The 19,400-nt window shown below is 39.3% G+C and overlaps 1 protein-coding gene across 1 annotated transcript in view; it reads left to right on the top strand.

Moving 5' to 3' along the window:
* LOC307067863 (leucine-rich repeat-containing protein 37B-like) overlaps window positions 1–19,400 on the top strand; it is a gene marked incomplete at its 5' end in the record, with an annotated part of 29,174 nt that overhangs the window by 181 nt on the left and 9,593 nt on the right. Inside the window, 6 exons of the mRNA XM_079725497.1 lie at window positions 15–704; window positions 1,263–1,459; window positions 1,870–1,950; window positions 7,932–8,003; window positions 8,545–8,619; window positions 17,394–17,512. Of these exons, the coding sequence (XP_079581623.1) occupies window positions 15–704; window positions 1,263–1,459; window positions 1,870–1,950; window positions 7,932–8,003; window positions 8,545–8,619; window positions 17,394–17,512 (1,234 nt within the window). The remainder of the gene's footprint in view (window positions 1–14; window positions 705–1,262; window positions 1,460–1,869; window positions 1,951–7,931; window positions 8,004–8,544; window positions 8,620–17,393; window positions 17,513–19,400) is intronic.

Here is a 19,400-nt window from a genome sequence, read left to right as displayed (position 1 = left end):
GTTCGGCTCTGAAGGAGGATGTGGCCCCGGCTCCTCACTGGCCTGGGTCGCTGCGCGTGGGAGCCGCCGCATGTTATGTCCTGGCTGTGCCTCTGTGTCGCTGCTGCGCCCCACGGCTCCTCCTCACGTGGCAACGACTGTGGCTTCTAGTCCAGGCAGTTCAGCCTCCGGAGTGGGCCCTGGGCCCCGTCCAGGTGACCCCCAACCCCCCGCGGCTGACTGAGGCTTGGTTTTCATACGCCTCAGACCCCCCTCCCAAATTGCCCCATGCCCTTACACCCCTGGCAGAAGCCGGGGGCTTTAATCACTTGACGTCCTCGTCTCCAGTCCAGATGTTGGCCCCGCCTCATCAGGAAGTGACTGAGACTGAGGCTCCATACCCGGACACGGATTCCGTTGGAGAGCTGCCTATAGGGCCAGATCAGTTTGCTGTTCCACATCAGGATCTGAATAACAAGCAAACCCAGCAGCAAAAGATCTCAGAGGCGGTTCCAGTGCTAGACTGGGATCAGAATCAGCCTTTGGTTCTGCCTTCTCGACACAAAAGTAAGACTAAACACATAGGTCTAGATCAGGCTGAAGGTCACCAATCATTTGAAATAATTGTTCCACCTCTAGGTAGTAAGAGCTCAAAACCAATGAAGTTTATTGTTTCACCCCCAAACCTGAAGAAAGATCTAGTTCAGCATCAGCGGCTTGCCAAAGTTGTTGTTGGAACTACAGGCCAATTTGAAAAAAACACTCAGGGTCTAGAACAATAGTTGCAGGGTGATTATTTAGATCCCAGTATTGATGCCTTTTCTCCTGAGGAGAGCCTGCCTAGGGATTTTTTGGGGAGCCCAGATGAACCTCCAGAGCCCCCCGAGGAAGCTGAAATTTCTCCATCCCAGCAGGAGGCCCAAACTCGTCATCCAGAGCTCACTGAGGAGGCTGAATCTTTACCCCAGCAGGAGGTCCCTGCTCAGCATCCACAGATCCCTGAGAAGGTTGAATCTTTTTCACCCCAGGCAGAGGCCCAGGCTCAGCATCCAGAGCCCACTGAAGTGGTAGAACCACCTCCACTTCAGCAGGAGGCTCCATCTCAGCCTTCAGAGGAACTGGAAACTTCAAGTCCTCAGGAGGCCCTCGCCTGGCCTTTAGAGACACTTAAGGAGGTTGTAGTTTGACCAGTAGCACATCATGGGGTAAATGAAGCTCAGCAGTCACACTTGTACAATGTCACTGTTAAACCTCTGGCTCTGGCACTTCCCATAAATCCACAGGTCACTAAAGAGGTTGAACCTTCTCCAGTCCAGCAGGAGACCCCATCTCAGCCTCCAGAGCTCATTAAGGAAGTTGTAGCTCAGTCTCCATTGTATCCCGAGGTGACAGTTCCAGCACAGATCAGGATCATGCTGAGCATCCAACATCACCCAGTATCAAGAGCAGTGGTTCTCAACCAGGGTGATTTTGCACGCAGGTGACATTTGGTAGTGTCTGGAGACATTTTTGCTTGTCAGAACTGTATATGCTACTGGCATCTAGTGGACAGAGGCCAGAGGTGCTACTAAACATCCAACAGTGTACAGGAGAGCCTCCCACAGCAAAGAATTATCCAGCCTAAAATGTCAATAGTGCTGCCTATCTAGAGAAATAAAGATCACTTAACACAAGTATTTAATGAGCATTTAGTATTTTGTATCTAATGCACCACATATATAATCATGAAAGTATAAATCATAATATCTCCCACAGTGAGATTTCTTTAGTGTATGGGGGGAGTAGTGATGTTATGTTTCATCATATATAAATTAGAATTATTGCCAAAGGATAAATGTTCTGAAAGAATATCTATTTTTCTAATTCTTTTGCTTGTGTCTTTTTTTGTAGAAATCTTGGTTGCAATTTACTCACAGAACTGAGCTTTGGAACGTTTCAGGCCTGGCATGGAATGCAGTTTTTACACAAGTTGTAAGTGAAATGGAAGATGAATACATGTAAAAAACCATGTGTAAAAACAATCATGCAGTTATTGGTTAGCTGGGTGTAAGTAAGCCCAGTATGAATTCTGGAAAGTATGTCTTGAGAGCCATTTCTTTTTTTTTCAAATGAGGAAACTAAGGTACAAAGAGGCCAAGAGACTTGTTTAACTCATATATATGAAAGGCTCTGCTTTCCATAGTACTGATCTTTGGCACGGGCAATAAAAGGCACCAAACAAAAACACTCAGATTAGCATTGTCATGGAATCCCACTGATGCCTCTCCAATATGCGAATGGTCCAGGAAGTTCCACTTTTGAATTTCACTTTGATTCCTGCTCATGTGCAAAGTTCCTAACTGCTTAAAATGTATGCAACACAGAGCTGCAGAGAACTAAGTTTAGCAGGGTATGCTTCAGGGAGCAAAAGGTGTGGGTGCTTCCCCAGCCATTATTAGCTCTTTTAAATGGTAAAGCAGAAAGAATTCCTGAACACCCACCACAGGGCTCTCCCCAGCCACCCAGAACATTATTTTTCAAAAAAGCATATATTTCTGAAGTGAATTATCTGTGGCCAATAGGAACCTTTGAGGCATGGAAAAAGGCGTTGTGTTCAGCTGTAGTGTGAAAAATATAAAGAAAATACATTGCTGTGGCCTAATTCAATATATTTTCTTTGCTGACTGCTCTTCAATAAGAAGTGTGGGTTTTACACCCCTTCAGCTCAAAACTTCTCTGATTTCTCATGACACAAGGAAATGATAGTGGGTACGTTCAGTGGCCCGAAGGCGATTTTAGACTCAAGGTAAAGAGCTCTTCTACACCTGGCTTTGGAAAAGACTCTCTTACCTGTCTTGTGGTTCAGAAATCCAGTTTCACACAGTTCACACATTTTGGGTTAATGAAGGTGGTGAGGCTGTGTCTGGAGCTGGATTAGCAATTCCTGCAGATGCCTGTCTTTAGCGGCCTCCTTCCTTTCCCTTGTTAGTTTGCTGACGCCTACCTTAGGGAGAGAGCACCAAGGGTCAGTTTTTCTTTTGCCAGCACACCGGAGAGCAGGCTCGTGAGGTCCCTTCACCAGGAGGTTTCAGTAGCGTCAGTACAACGTCTTAAACTCACCACCTTTCCTAAACCTCCTATAACACCAAGAGTTCCTTATAAGAATCAGAGTTTCACTATAGTTATGTAGGCAACACAGGAAAATACATTGTGGAAATAAATACATACATAAATAAATAAATCACAGTTTTAAAATTAATGAATTCATTCAAAAAACATTCACTGAGTGCCATGCCCCCTGTGTGTCAGCATTGTACTAAGTGCTGGGGATACAAAGACGCATAGGGCAAGGACTTTGTCCCCATAAGCTTTCATACTGGAAGGAGAAAGATGGATGTTGATGGGAAAACATATATGAGAGCCATTCTAGCATCTGTGCAGCAGGATAACAAGGTGAGGGAGGGGGGTGATGAAGTAGAAAATGGGTGGTAGGTTAGAAAAGATTTGGAATGGAAGAGGCACCAACTTGTTCCTTTGGAATTTGTGTTCCTCTTAAATGACAGAAAAAGGTAGTGAAAGAATCAGAACTATCTGGTGTTGGAAATAAATTAGTACCGTACTCCTAAAACTCATTCACAGTTACTTTCAAAAGATTGTCACAGTATAGTAAGTCTTTGTTTTGGGCTAAGTCTTTCTAATAGACAAAGCTAATTTGCTTCAGGAAACATTTGGCATGGTGAGATATAAACTTTATCGCATCTCTTTCTAAAGGCAAGCCACCAAGGGAAGATGCCACCCTCGAGTTAAGTCATTTTACTACCTATAATGACATATTACTGGGGTGTTTATAAGTTGCCTGCATTAAATAAGTTTGGAAAACGGCCCCAGCTGCGGTGGATTTATCATGAATTCAATGAAGCTTAGGCTTCAGGGCTCCTCACTTGCATAGGTCCCTTCCAAGGTCTTGAGAGGGGTCCTAGCGATTTTTGTATTCATAACATTGCATGTTTTTATTAGATAGGATTTCCCAAAGTAGATGAGGTTCAGGCCCCACAAAACCTTGATTCATCACCGGGTTTCAGGTAATTATGTCAGTAGGTTTCTTGAATGAAGCCTCTATGTTATTGGCAAACATCAGGTGAAGTTGTTAGCAGTGTGGTAGTCTATTTTAAAGCCGAAATCTACCTCAAAGATGAGCCAAGAGCTTATTAATTAATAAAGTCCCACTTTTTGAATGGTGGTAGTAATCATATCTCTTTCAGATAAAATCAGGAATGAAATATATTATGGAAAACCAACGGTGGTTGATAATCCTAAATGTTAAGTATACTTTTTTTTCTGACTTTAAAGTGTTTCTCCTTCATTCACCTATGCAGGTCCAGACTGATGGCTTATTTTAAAAAATTCTTTTAGTCACTTCACTGGTTCTAACAATACAAGCTCCATGATTTTAGAAACTGAAGGACTCTACAATGTAGAAAGGCTATATAACTTACCCAGACAGAGCACATTCACATGCTGGCTTGTCTGTGGTACATCAATATTGTACCAAGAACATAAGCACTAAGAGAGAACAAGAGGAAAGTCAAAGCCTTATCCCTATTGAATTATTTACCCCATTGTTGAGAATATCAATGAGGGAGGTGTGGCCACACTATGAAGGCAAATTGAGCTGCGGTCACAGAGCCGCCCTAATGCTCCCCCAGTCAACTAGCATTGGTTTCCTTTACATAGCTATGTACACACAGAAGCTTACACACTTCAGGGTGCTGTCATCAATTTTTGCTATGTACTAGAGTCCTGGCAGGTTCTCAGATTTAGAAAGGCATAAGTGCTAAAAACAAAAATAACTTGGGTCTGCCCTTTGGGGTGATTCAGCGTGGCTGTTTTATTCGTAATAGTTCAAAATTTTGAGATTGTCACACCTAGCAACTACAATTCTTTTCTTCTCCCAACTGCATCTTATTCTTCCCACCTGTAGTATTTTCTCCCATTCTATATGTTTTTTTCACTTTCTTGATAGTGTCCTTTGAAGCACAAACTTTTTAATTTTATAAAATCCCATTCATCTGTTTTTCCTTTCGTTGTTTGTGCTTCTGGTATCATATCTAAGAAACTGTTGTCTAATGCAAGGTCATAAAGATTTACTCCTGTGTATTCTTCTAAGAGTTTTATAGCCTTAGCTCTTACATTTGGATATTTGATCCATTTGGAGTGAATTTTCATATATGGTGTGAAGTGTAGGAGTCCAGCTTCATTATTTTGTGTGTGGATGTACAGTTGTCCCAGCATCATTTGAAAAGACCGTTCTTTCCACATTGAATTGTTTTGGCACCCTTGTTGAAAATCAAAAGACCATAAATATGAGGGTTTATTTCTATACTGTCAATTCTGTTCCATTGATTTACATGTCTGTTCTTATTCCAGTACCACACTGTGATTGCAGTAGCTTTGAACTGAGTTTTGAAACCAGGATGTGCGAGTCCTCCCACTTTGTTCTTTACCAACATTGTTTTGGTTATTCTGTTTCCTTGAATTGCCATATGAATTTTAGAATTAGCTTGGCAATTTCTGGAAAGAAGTCAGCTGGGATTTTGATAGGAATTGCAATGGAACCATAGGTCGATTTGGGAAGTAGTGAAATTTTAATAAGATTATCTTCCCGTCCATGAATCCAGCATGTCTTTATATTTATTTAGATCTTCTTCAATTTCTTTCAACAGTTTTGTACTTTTCAGTGTGAATCTTGCACTTACTTGGTTAAATTTTTCCCTAAGTATTTTATTTGTTTTGATGCTGTTACACATGGAATTGTTTTCTTAATTTCATTTTTGGATTACTCATTGCTCGTGTGTAGAAATAATATTGATCTTATATCCGACAACCTTGCTGAACTCACTTATTATGCTAACAGTTATTTTCCTAGATTCCCAGGAATATGTCTTGTGGTCTTCCAGTTTCCCAGGAATACATTGGAACATTTCAAAGTCTCTGTGGACATCTCATTCCTCGGCTTTTCTTTTTAAGCTTTTCGGTTGGGCTGTTTTTTGCCCCAAACTGTTATCCATTGCCTCATGCAACCACCATGTTAAAATATTTGCTTGAAAATATTTCCCAGAAATGCCACCTGCAGAGAGACTTTGCTCACTAGACAGCTCTCAGTCAGGTCAAAGGCAAGCCTTTCAAGTGAGGTCTTCCAGGGGACCACCAGACATGTAAAACAATGACAGTTTTTTGGGCATGAGGCTTTGAAGGACCTCCCAGTCCATGCTGCTCCTTCTGGTACCAGGCATGTGGGCTGTTTTTCAAGACTACCACTGGCATGGAGAGCCAAGGTCAAGGACAAGTTAAAGCAACACAGATCTCATTGTTCTTACAGAAATTAAGTTGTTTTCCTTGAATAAATTACTCCCCAATTTGCTGCAAGCCTGTTGGTTAAATTTCCAGAGTTCAGAAAAAGTTGATTCTGACCATTTTTGCCAGTTTTGTTGTTGTTGTTATTGTTATTGTTGCTTCTATGGAGGGATGAATTTTCAGATGTCCTTCCTCCATCATTTTTACTGATTTTCCTGCAATATTTTTTAAAAATCTCTAAAGTCTCAATGACCATAGGCTAATTAAATATTTATCATGGGAGATGATCAAGGAAAAAATAAATAAAAAGAGAAATAAATAAATAAATAAATAAAAAGAGAAAATATAATTCTCATAGAGGCTTTCCCAGATGGGTAGATGAATTTTGAAAAGGTGTTTCTATATTTAGTGCTCTCAAAATTAAGGTTAAAGTAACAGATGTTTTAAACCCCCCCCTTTTTTTTTCATTCAGGTTAAACACAGGCTTTAGTGTCAGAACTGAGTTCAAATTCCAGCTCTGCTTCTTACTAGCTTAATGACTTAGGACAAGTTATGTAACTTCTCTGTGCCTCAGTTTCCTCATTTGTACAATAGGGTAATACATCTATCACATAAAGTTACTGTGAGGATTAAATGTTAAATGCTGATCACAGATGCCTGGCAACCCAAAAGATATTAGTTTTGATAATTATCTTTCAATATTCTGCAAAAATATGCTAATAATTCTTGAGTAGAGTTAACCTAAAGTCAGATATTCTTTTCTTTCTTCCTGTTTCTTTTGGGGTTTTTTTCCCCCTTATTTTTTTTAAAGAACTAAGAAAAAAAAAAAGAAAGAAAGAACTAAGAAGAAAATCTATTCCAGCATTTTGGAATAAAATTTTGTTCCCCAAAATTAATTTGTTTATTTTATTGATATATAAACAAAATGTTATTTATTTATTCAGCAAACATTTATTAAATACCTAGTAAATATTAAGCACTGTGTCAGGCACAGGAATAATAATGACAATAAAGTGTGGTCCCTGCTCTCAAGTTGCTGACAATCTAGGAGACTGACAAGTAAACAGGTGATTACAGTAACAAAGGTTATGATACAAGAATACACATGGGAGTGTGTGATGGGAGTATGGCTTTCACCAGTTCCTCTTGGATTTATCTCTTCTTCTTTGGCTCCAGAACAAAGGAATTAGCCCTATTTTTGTCTTTAACTGGGTAGTTTAAATCATGAAATTTTAAAAAATTTGTAGAGATGAAAGAAAAACACCTTGAATTATGGAGGACACTAGAAATAGTACTTTTTTACAGAGCAAGGGCTTCCTACCAGCCTAGGCACTTCTAGGGTTTTTAACCTGAAAAGTCCTTTGGCATATTTTTTCTTTGCTAGCCACTTTTTTTCTGTTTTTTTTTTTTGTTTGTTTGTTTCTCTTCTCCACTTTATCATCTAGAGACCTGGGTAGTTCCCAATGAAAGAGTTTTACAGATTCTAAGGGTGATTTATAGGTAAAGACAGAAAATGATTTTTTTTTAACCTTCAAGTTCCATACCAAAAAAAAATGAATATAAGCTTTCATGGAAGTAATTGAAAATGCAGATAATTTTAATTCCATTCCATTTTTCAGAATTCTCAATCGTAATCCTTTGACAACGGTTGAAGATTCGTATCTTTTTAAATTGCCAGCATTAAAATATTTGTGAGTATTGCAACAGTTTCATGGCTCATGAGATAATTTCTGCTCTTTTTTACTTTCATCAAAGATTGAGTACTTTGGCTAAAAAGTCATAATTTAGATTTTAACTGGGTTATTGAAAATAAGAGTTATTGGCAAAGAAAAGGATTAAGAAAGAATATATATGGGTAAGAGAGCCAGCAGAGGATGAGAACAGTGTTGAAGAACACATATAGTTATGGAACATGTAGATGCATGTAGGAATATTATTTATCCCAGAAAGCAAAAAGGAATAGGGGGTACATTATTTTTTTTAAAAAGAGTGATCAAAAGAGGTAGATGCAATTAAAATGAGAAGTTAGGATAATAAAAAATGATTGTACTGCTCAGCACCAAGGTCATTAATTTGATGATGCAAATTTAAATTTCAATAAGAGCTCTTTGGAATTATCATCTATGACAAGTAAGAAGCCAGAATTGAAGTAATCACATGTTAAGTATCTTTTTAAGTTTAGAATTTTTGTCTTTGGGTTTTATATCATGCATGTTTGGGCTTCTCCTTCAGAGACATGGGAACAACACAAGTGTCACTTACAACAATTGAAAGCATCCTCATGATGACCCTTGTATTGGAAAAACTGTAAGTTGATTTTTCTTACATTTGTTTTCACTCAATTGTTTTTTTAGATTTGTTGTATTATTTTCTTAAGTCAGGTTTATTTATGTATAATTTTCATTTAACAGAATTCACTATTTTTAAATATACAGTGTGATGTGTTTTGACAAACGTATAGTTCTGTAGCCGCCACCACATTTGAGGTAAAGAAAACTTCTGCACTCCCAAAAGACCCCTCCTGTTCCTCTGTAGTCAATCCATCCTCCTCCCACTACCAGCCCCTGGCAACCACCAATCTGATTTTTTTCCGTATAATGTTGCCTTTTCCAGAATATCTTATAAATGGAATCATGTGGTATGTAGCCTTTTGTTTTTGGCTTCTTTCACTTAGCCAGTCTCTTTGGAGATTCATCTGTTTTGTTGCACCTGTCAGTAGTTCATTCCTATTTATTGCTGGGTAGTATTCTAGTTGTGTGGATACACAGTTTGTTTACGCATTCATCATTTGATGAACATTTGAGTTGTTTCCCGTTTTTTGGATTTATGAACAAAGCCTCTGAAAACACTCACATGTGTGTGTGAACATATGTTTTGTGCGAGCATATGTTTTCATTTCTTTGGGGTAAAATACCTAAGGGTGGGATTGCTTCATCATATGCTAAGTGCATATTTAACTTTTTAAGAAACTGCTAAACTGTTTTCTAAAGTGCCTGTACCATTTTGCTTTCCCACTAGCAGTCTATGAGAGTTGCAGTTGCTCCACATCGTCACCTGATCCTTATATTTGTTTTTAAAAAAATTTTAGCCTTTCTAGTAGGTGTGTAGTTGCATCTCGTGGTTTTTGCCACATTTTGCATTTCTGTAATAGCTGATGATGTTGAGTGTCTATTCATGTGCAAATATCTTTTTAAATGAAGTGTCTGTTCAAATCCATTTCTTAATTGGATATTTATATTGAGTTTTAAGAGTGCTTTATATAAAAAGCAATGGAAAAAGTCCTTTCTCTCAGATATGTGTTTAGTAAATATCTTCTCCCAGATTGTGACTTATTTTCATTGTATTAAAGTGTCTCTGAAGACTAGAAGTTTTAAATTTTTGATGAACTCTAATTTAGCAATTTTTCTTTTTTTTCATATTTATTTAATTTATTTATTTGGTTGTGCTGGGTCTTAGTTGCGGCAGATGGGCTCCTTAGTTGCGGCTCATGGGCTTCTTAGTTGTGGCATGCGAACTCTTAGTTGCAGCATGCATGTGGGATCTAGTTCCCTGACCAGGGATCGAACCCAGGCCCCCTGCATTGGGAACTTGGAGTCTTAACCACCAGGGAAGCCCCTTAGCAATTTTTCTTAGATGGTTTGTGCTTTTTTGTGTCTTATCTAAGAAATCTTTGTCTGAGACCCCATTGTCTAACCCAAAATCACAAAGATTTTCTCCTATGTTTTCTTCCAGAAGTTGTATAGTTACATTTAGGTCTATGATTAATTTTGAGTTAATTTTCATATATGTTGTGAGGGAAGGGTCAAGTTTCATTTTTTTGCAGTTTAAAAATCTATTTCTGTAGGACCTATTGTGACAGTTTATTACACAACTTACTACACCTTAAATTGTGCCATCCCCCCTCCAATATGGCAAGCTAATAGAAACTTTCTGTTATGCCAAGGCTAGTTGAGGGGATTGCATGAGATTAGTATGCGGAAAGGGCCCTGCATTTAGCAGTCTGTTCCAAGCATCTTTGTCAGGTCAGCTGACAAATGACTGTCTTCACTACGCTGTCACACATTGGTCACTGCTCTAGCCTCATCTTCCTCAGCCTCCCACAGCATCTGCCACAATTGCGATCCCTCTCTTGTCAGCTAGATGCCCTCCTCTCTGGATATTAAAAATTATTTCCCTATGTAACTGCAATACTGTTAACACACACTATTGAAGAAATTAAATTCCTACACAATAATATTACCTAATAAAGAGTTGCTATTCAAATTTCCCCAATTGTCTCTCTCATATAATATCATTTCTTTTAACAGCTTTTTGAGGTATAATTGACATACAGTAATCTGTGTTCACACACACACATACATACACACCATGAAGACATCACCAAAACCAAAATGTCCATCACCTCAGAAAGTTTCTTAATGTCTCTTTGTAATTCTTCCTTCCCATTGTTCCTTGCCCTTCCCAATCACCATGCAACCATTGATCTGCTTTCTGTTTGCATTTTCTAGAATTTTATGTAAATGGAATCATACAGTGTATACTTTTTTCTAACTGGCTTCTAACTCAGCATGATTATTTTAATCTTCATCCATATTGTTGTATATATCAGTAATTCATTTCTGTTTATTGCTGAATAGTATTCCATTATATGGATGTACCACCATTTATCTATTCACCATTGATGGACATTTGAGTTGTTTCAGTCTTTGTCTATTACAGGTAAAGTTGCTATGAATATTTGTGTACAAGTCTTTGTATGGATGTATACTTCCATTTCTTTTGGGTAAATAACTGCAAGTAGAATGGCTGCATCATTGGTAAGTGTATGTTTAAGTTTTTTAAAAATACCTATTTTCCACAGTGGTTTGATCATTTTACATCTCTACCAGCAGTGTACGAGAGTTGCATCTTCTTCACGTTGTGGCCAACACTTGCTATGCTCAGTATTTTTAATTTTAGATAGTTTAATAGGTGTGTAGTTGTATCTCACTGTAGCATCCCTAATGATTAATCATGTCAAACATCTTTTCATATGCTTATTTTCCATCTGTATATCTTTGAATCTTTTATCTATATTTTTCTGAAGTTTTGAGAGTTCTTTATTTATTCTGGAAATTAGTCCTTTATCCAATATGTAAGTTGCTATGTATTTTCTCCCATTCTGTGACTCATCTTTTCATTCTCTCAGGAGTGTCTTTTGCAGTGCAGAAATTCTTAATTTTGATGGTGTCTAATTTATCTATTTTTTCTTTTTATGGATTATGCTTTTGGTGTTGTATCTAAGAAATCTTGCCTAACTCAAGGTCATAAAATTTTTCACCTCTTTTGTTCTAGAAGTTTTATAGTTTTATGTTTTACATTTAGATCTTTGAACCAATTTGCGTTCATTTCTGTATATGGTTTGGATGGAAGTTCATTTTTTTTTTTTTTGCACCTGGATATTCAATTGTTCCAGCATCATTTGTTGAAAAGACTATCGTTTCTCCACTTAAATGCCTTTGAACCTGAAAGTCAGTTGTCCACATCTCCCTACTTGTGAACTTTCTATTCTGTTCCTTTGATCTTTTTGTCTATCTTTACACTACTATCACAATGTCTTGAAAGTGTAGCTTCACAAGCCTCGAAATTGGTTACTGTTAGTTCTTCAAATTTGTTCTTTTTCAAAGTTGTTTTAGTTATTCTACATTTTATTTCCATATGAATTTTAGAATTAGCTTGTCAATTTCTATAGAAAAGCCTACTGGGATTTTTTGTTGTTGTTGTTTGTTTTGCGGTACCCGGGCCTCTCACTGCTGTGGCCTCTCCCACTGCGGCGCACAGGCTCCGGACGCGCAGGCTCAGCGGCCATGGCTCACGGGCCCAGCTGCTCCGCGGCATGTGGGATCTTCCCGGACCGGGGCACGAACCCGTGTCCCCTGCATCGGCAGGCGGGCTGTCAACCACTGCGCCACCAGGGAAGCCCGCCTACTGGGATTTTGATCTATAACTCAATTTGGGGAGAATTGATGTCTTAACAATATTGAATCTTCTGAACCATGAATACATTATATCTCTCCATTTATTTAGGTCTTCCTTAATTTCCCCCAGCAATATTTTACAGTTTTCAGTGTGCAAGTCTTTTACATCTTTTCTCAGATTTATTCTAAGTATTTTATATGTTTGATTCTATTATAAGTAGTATTTTAAAACTTTGATCTCTGATTGTTTGTTGAGATAAATTAATCTTTTTGTATGTTGATCTTGTACTGTGCAAAGCTGATAAACTCATTTATTAGTTCCAGTAGCATTTTTGTAGATTCTATCAGGTTTTCTACATAATCATGTTATCTGCAAATAAAGATAGTTTTACTTCTTCCTTTCCATTCTGAATATCTCTTTTCTTTTTGTTGCCCTATTGCACTGGCTAGAACCTTCAGTGCAATGTCAAATAGAAGTAATGAGAGCAGACATCCTTGCCTTTGTCCTGATCCTGGAGAGAAAGTACTTTGTCCTTCACCATTAAATATGATATTAGGTTTTTTGTAGAAGTCATTTATCAAGTTGAGGAAGTGTCTCCTTCCATTCCTAGTCTACTGAGGGCTGTTTTTTTCTTTAATCAGGAATGGATGTTAGATTCTTTCATTCTTTTCCTGCATCTATTGCAATGATTATGTGATTTTTCTCTTCTTTTCTTTATTTGTTTGTTTATTTTTGGCTGCGTTGGGTCTTCATTGCTGCACGCAGTCTTTCTCTAGTTGTGGCGAGCAGGGACTACTCTTCGTTGCAGTATGCAGGCTTCTCATTTCGGTGGCTTCTCTTGTTGCAGAGCACGGGCTGTAGGTGCATGGGCTTCAGTAGTTGTGGCACACGGGCCCAGTAGTTGTGCCTCACGGGCTCTAGAGTGCAGGCTCAGTAGTTGTGGTGCACGGGCTTAGTTGCTCCGTGGCATGTGGGATCTTCCCGGACCAGGGCTCAAACCCATGTCCCCTGCACTGGCAGGTGGATTCTTAACCACTGTCCCACCAGAGATGTCCTGCTTTTTCTTTTTTAGTGTACTAAGTTGGGTAAATTGATTTTCAAATATTAAACCAAACTTTCATTCTTGAGATAGACCCCACTTGGTCATGATGTATCATCTTTTTATATATTATTGGATTTGATATGCTAAAATTTTGTTAAGAATTTTTGCCTCTGTTTTCATGAGAGATATTGGTCTATAGTTTTCTTGAAATGTCATTGTCTAATCTTGATACGGTGAAAGTTGGCCTTATAAATAAGTTGGGAAGCATTCCCTTCTCTTCAACTTTCTGGTAGAGTTTGTGTAGAATTGGCATTGTTTTATTCCTTAAATGTTCGGTAGAATTTATCAGTTAAGCCACCTGGACTTGAAGCTTTCTTTGTTGGAAGGTTTTTAACTGCACATCCAATTTCTTTAATATCTTTATTCTTGAATAAACTTTAGTAGTGCATATCGTTCAAGGAATTTGTCCATTTCATCTTGAATTTGTTGCTATAATGTATTTTATAATATTCTCTTATTATCCTTTTAATATCTATAGTGTTTTTCTGTTTTCCATTTTATTTATTTCTCCTTTGATCTTTATTGTGTTCTTTCTTCTCTTACTCTGTGATTAATTTGCTCTCGTTTTTCCAGTTTAATGTGGAAGTTGAGGAAGCTGAGTACAGTGTTAGCAATATCCCACATGTTGACATATTATGTTTTCAGTTTCAGTGAGTTCAAAATAGTTTCTGATTTCCCTTTTGATTTCTTCTTTGACCACAATGTTACTCAGAAGTGTGTTGTTTAGTTTCCAAATATTTGGAGATTTTTCAGATTTGTTCATTTCTAATTTAATTCCATTGTGGTCAGAGACATATATATATATATATATATATATATATTTTTTTTTTTTTTTTTTTTTTTTTTTTTTTTTGCGGTATGTGGGCCTCTCACTGTTGTGGCCTCTCCCGTTGCGGAGCACAGGCTCCGGATGCACAGGCCCAGCGGCCATGGCTCACAGGCCCAGCCGCTCCGCGGCATGTGGGATCTTCCCAGACCAGGGCACGAACCCGTGTCCCCTGCATTGGCAGGCGGACTCTCAACCACTGCGCCACCAGGGAAGCCCCAGAGACATATATTGAATGACTAAAGTCCTTTAAAAATTTTTTTTAATTTATTTTTTTTCTGCATTGGGTCTTTGTTGCTTCGCCTGGGCTTTCTCTAGTTGCGGCAAGCAGGGGCTACTCTTCATTACGGTGCACCGGCTTCTCATTGGATGGCTTCTCTTGTTGCAGAGCACAGGCTCTCGTTTCGTGGCTTCAGTAGTTGTGGCACACAGGCTCTAGAGTGTAGGCTCAGTAGTTGTGGCATACGGGCTTAGTTGCTCCGTGGCATGTGGGATCTTCCCGGACAGGGATCGAACCCGTGTCCCCTGCATTGGCAGGCAGACTCTTAACCACTGATCCACCAGGGAAGTCCCAATTCCAGTATTCTTAATCTTTCGAGTAGATCCATATTCCAATCTGGTGTTATTTTCCTTCTCCTTAAAAATACTTCTTTTGGGCTTCCCTGGTGGCGCAGTGGTTGAGAGTCCGCCTGCCGATGCAGGGGACACGGGTTCGTGCCCCGGTCCGGGAAGATCCCACATGCCACGGAGCGGCTGGGCCCGTGAGCCGTGGCCGCTGGGCCTGTGTGTCCGGAGCCTGTGCTCCGCAACGGGAAAGGCCACAGCAGTGAGAGGCCCACGTATCGCAAAAACAAAAAACAAACAAACAAAAACTTCTTTTAACATTTTTATAGTGAAAGTCAACTAGTAATGAATTCTTTCAGCTTTTGTATGTCTGAGATAGTCTTTATTTTGCTTTTGTTTTGACAGATCTGGGTTTAGAATTCTAGCTTGATAGAATTCAATTCACTACTTTAAAGATGTTATTCCACTGAGTTCTCCTTTACATTGTTTCCAACAAGACTTCTGCTGTCGTTGTTATCTTCGTTCCACTGTATGTAGTGTATAGTTTTTTCCTCTGGCTGCTTTACAATTTTTCTCTTTATTGCTGGTTTTGAGCAACTTGATTATTTTTTGTGCCAATTTTCTTCTTTTGGGTCTAGCTTTTAAGATTCATTGGGTAGGAGTCCAAGTAGCCTTTAGTCCGGAGCTCATTATTTGCAACTACTGAGACAAGTCCTTTCAGAGTATCATGAGGTTTTCCAGTCTGACTTGTAGGAACAGGTACCATTCCTACAACCCTGTGTGATATCCAGTTATTCTTATTAATCCTTTCATGTGGCTCTTTTCCTGGCATCAAGTAATTCCTCACACAAATGTACTGACCAATACTTTGTTGAATTCTCAGGAGATCCCTCTGCATATCTCCAGAGTTCTTTGTCTGTACACTTCTTTTCTCTCTGATACTCTGCTTTGTGAACTCTAGTTACCTTGGTTTTCCCAGACTCTCAGCTCCATTTCCTCAGTCAGGGAGTCCACCAGTCTCTGCCTGGACTTTCTTCCCTGTACCATGACCTGGAAACTCTCTCAGAGAAGTAAGTTAGGGCAATTATAGGGATCACTTCATTTATTTCCCATCTCCTGGGGATCACTGAACTTTATTGCCTGAGGTCCAGTTTCTTGAAAACTGTTGTTTCATATGTTCTGTCTGATTTTTTCATTGTTTTAGGTGGGAGGTTAAAATGGTCCTTTTTACTTCATCTTGGCCAGAAGCCAAAGCATTCTTTAAGTCTGTTTTGTTTTGATACAGGGTCCAATTAAAGATTAGGCATTGCATGTCATGTCTTTCTTTCCTTTAATCTAGAATATTTCCCCTTTTTTTTTTTTTGGTCTTTTATGACATTGGCTTTTTTTTTTTTTTTTTTTTGCGGTACGCGGGCCTCTCACTGTTGTGGCCTCTCCCGTTGCGGAGCACAGGCTCCAGATGCGCAGGCTTAGCGGCCATGGCTCATGGGCCCAGCTGCTCCACGGCATGTGGGATCTTCCCGCACCGGGGCACGAACCCGTGTCCCCTGCATCGGCAGGCGGACTCTCAACCACTGCACCACCAGGGAAGCCCGACATTGGCATTTTTGAAGAGTCTAAGCCAGTTGTCTTGTAAATTGCCCCACAATCTGGATTTGTCTGTTTCCTCATTAGATTCAAAGTAAACATTTTGGCGAAGAATACTATAGAGGTGATGTATTCTTCATACTTCATCACTTCAGGTGGCCCAGTACTAAGTTTGATCACTTGATTAACGTGGTATCTTCCATATCTCTCCATTGTAAAGTTATTTTTCCCCTTGGTAATTGATAAATAACATGTGGGGTGATACTTTGGGATCAGTGAAGATCCTACTTTCAAACAACTCTTTACCCAACTGTGCATCAATGATAATCCTTGTCTGAATCGATTATTACATTGATAGTTGCAAAATGACACTTTCCTAATTCTATTGTTCCTTTTGCATTTATTAGCTGACATTATTCTATAAAGAAGAGCTCCCCCACTTTTCATTTTGAGTATCATTTTGAACTCATGTGCTTTTTAAAAAATTAACTATGTTATACCTTGCTGTAATGATAATGTTATTCTTTGGAATGTTCCTTTTGTCCAGATTTCGCCAATGCGATCTCTGTTATTGTTTAACCACACGATGCTTTTGTATTACTAGAATAATTTCTAATATATTACTACTCACAAATAGGAACTGAGAAAGGGACTCCAGAAGGTGCAGTCTTATTCAGACTCTTCTTAGAAGTCTGCCTTCTTCCTGTGTACTCTCAACCCAAAGTGAGGCTTTCGGGTTGGAAGGAGATACTTCTGAATTAAACTACAGATCAATGTCACCCAATTCTAATCCCCATTCCCTTTTTCTAGGCATACCATACCTACTGCCATCCTAATCCTTCTGTTGGGCACCTCTCTCCTCCTCTATATTTATTTACAACAGTCAAGGGCAGCAATTGGCCAACCGGCCCCTATCCAGTTCTCCAGTCCATATGCCCCAAGAACTCCTTTTTGCACTGGTCTGTGGTGGCCTTGGCCTACCTCTTCTACCTACTCGAGTAAATCTTTTACCACGAATTTAATTGCCTGTGTTTCCATTTATAGGATCTTACCTAGCTGTATGGCCTGCTGCCTCTGCCAATTTAAAAATACTATTGAGGTTGTCTGTAAGACAGTCAAGCTGTGTTGTGACAGTGAATGCCTGACAGACGTCACATGCTGTGGTGAGTCTCCATTGCAGGATAATAAATTTTTAATTTTTAATTTAATTTTTTAATTTTTATTTTTAATCAATGATGATAAATTTTAAAATTAATGATGTAATTGCATTATTTTAATTCATTCATTCAGAGTTCCAGCTCCCTAAGTTTCTAAGAACTACCCCCTTGCTAAAAATCAGATTCTTGGTTACATTATTAAGCTAATAATAGCTCAGTTACATTGTTAGCTTAATAATGTAACTGATCCGCATACATAAAGGAACAAGAGAAAGGAATGGAAGGGGGAAGGGAATTAGCATTAATGGCCACGTATCCTATGCTGTGCCCTCTGCAAATGAGAACTTATTCACATAGTGCATCACAGTTTGTAAACTGATTTTATATACCTTAGGTCTCAAGTACCCTTTGTCTTATAGGACAGGTGTAAATATATTTTTGTTTGTTTTGTTTGTTTCTGCAATTTTATAAAGAGTACAAGAGATGCTATTTTATGTCCTATTTGGAGCCTGAGAGTTTCTGGTTCCATAACCAGAAGCTGCTACCTAGCCCTTCTAATGGATGGGAGAGCTAGTTTATTCTTAGACTGTCCAGCTCTGCACTTGCTCTGAATCTCAAGGTTTTCTATCCACAAAACACTCAGGGGCTTTCAACTATTTTTCTATATATTAGGTTTATTGGCACTAACTTGATGCCTTCCAAACTGTGCTTTCATGCCCAGGTAGCTTGAATACAGGTTTCTTTCAGTGATCTAGAGCACATCATATATAATAACACTTTGCTACCTATATAAAGACAATATTGCTGATTTTTCAACACAATTTTTTTTTTCTGTCCGTGGCACACAGCTTGTGGGATCTTAGTTCCCCAGCCAGGGATTGAACCCGGGCCACAGCAGGGAAAGTGCCGGGTCGTAACCACTAGACCACCAGGGAACTCCCCCAATCAATTTTTTTACTAAGTATATTACTCCCTTCTCCCCCAGACATGGGCAGAAAAGGCATTTTTAATCTCCTTTTACAGGTGAGGAAAAACAAGGTCAGAGGTGTTAAGTGCTATGACCCTAGTGCCCTGATCTCCTGTCCCCAGTTTGGGGCTCTCTGCAAGCCTATGCTCCTCCTTTCTCACGACTCTTACCTCCTCCTTTGACCCTCACCAAAAATACTTTTAATCCTTTTGGAAGACAAGCCCAGCTACACAATGGTACACATTACCTTCACACAGTCAGAAGCTTTGGATGGTTCCCCAAGTAGAGCTGGAAATATTAGAAGTAAAATGAAATGAAAGCAAAGTAGCCATCTGACAGAAGTTGCTTTTTCCCTTCTGTATTTTAGGACCTCAGGTATTCTTCCATTGATTTGCTGAACATTCCACATTGGCATACAATCTGGCAAATCTCTTAACTTATACCCCAGATCCCTGCCCAAATTTTTGCAAAGAGCCAGGGCCGCCATAGTGTTTTTTTTTTCTGTATAGAGCCTTGTGTTATGGGGGCTGGGATATATGGAAGCAGGGACTGAGCAAAGGACTCGGTGGGTGGGTGGAGAAGGACATGTCCAGATGACGACCTGTTAGCGGCGGTTGTTGTCGTGGAGATCTGTGATAGCAGCAAGCACACAAGCACACTGAAGAGGTGGAGAGAGGAAGCCTCACACTCCTGTGCCTCTGAGGCAGGACAGGATGGGGTATATGAATGTGAGGAGTCACAGTAGATCTGCAGAGAGTCCAGCTGGGTAGGGGAATATTTGTCTTCCAGCCTTGGCTTTTCTTGAGTACTGGCCCCTGGGAACCGGTGGAGTAATCCTGAATATAGTTACTATATTTCACGCTACAGAATTTTCTGAGTAGATAGCCACTTTTTGAAGAGAGATCTTTTTCACATCTTGTTGCTGCC

This window comes from Hyperoodon ampullatus (genome assembly GCF_949752795.1).
Source record: "Hyperoodon ampullatus genome assembly, chromosome: 19".
Taxonomy (NCBI): Eukaryota; Metazoa; Chordata; class Mammalia; order Artiodactyla; family Ziphiidae; genus Hyperoodon; species Hyperoodon ampullatus.
Note: the sequence above shows the minus strand (reverse complement) of the source record. Positions and strands in the feature narration are given on the sequence as shown.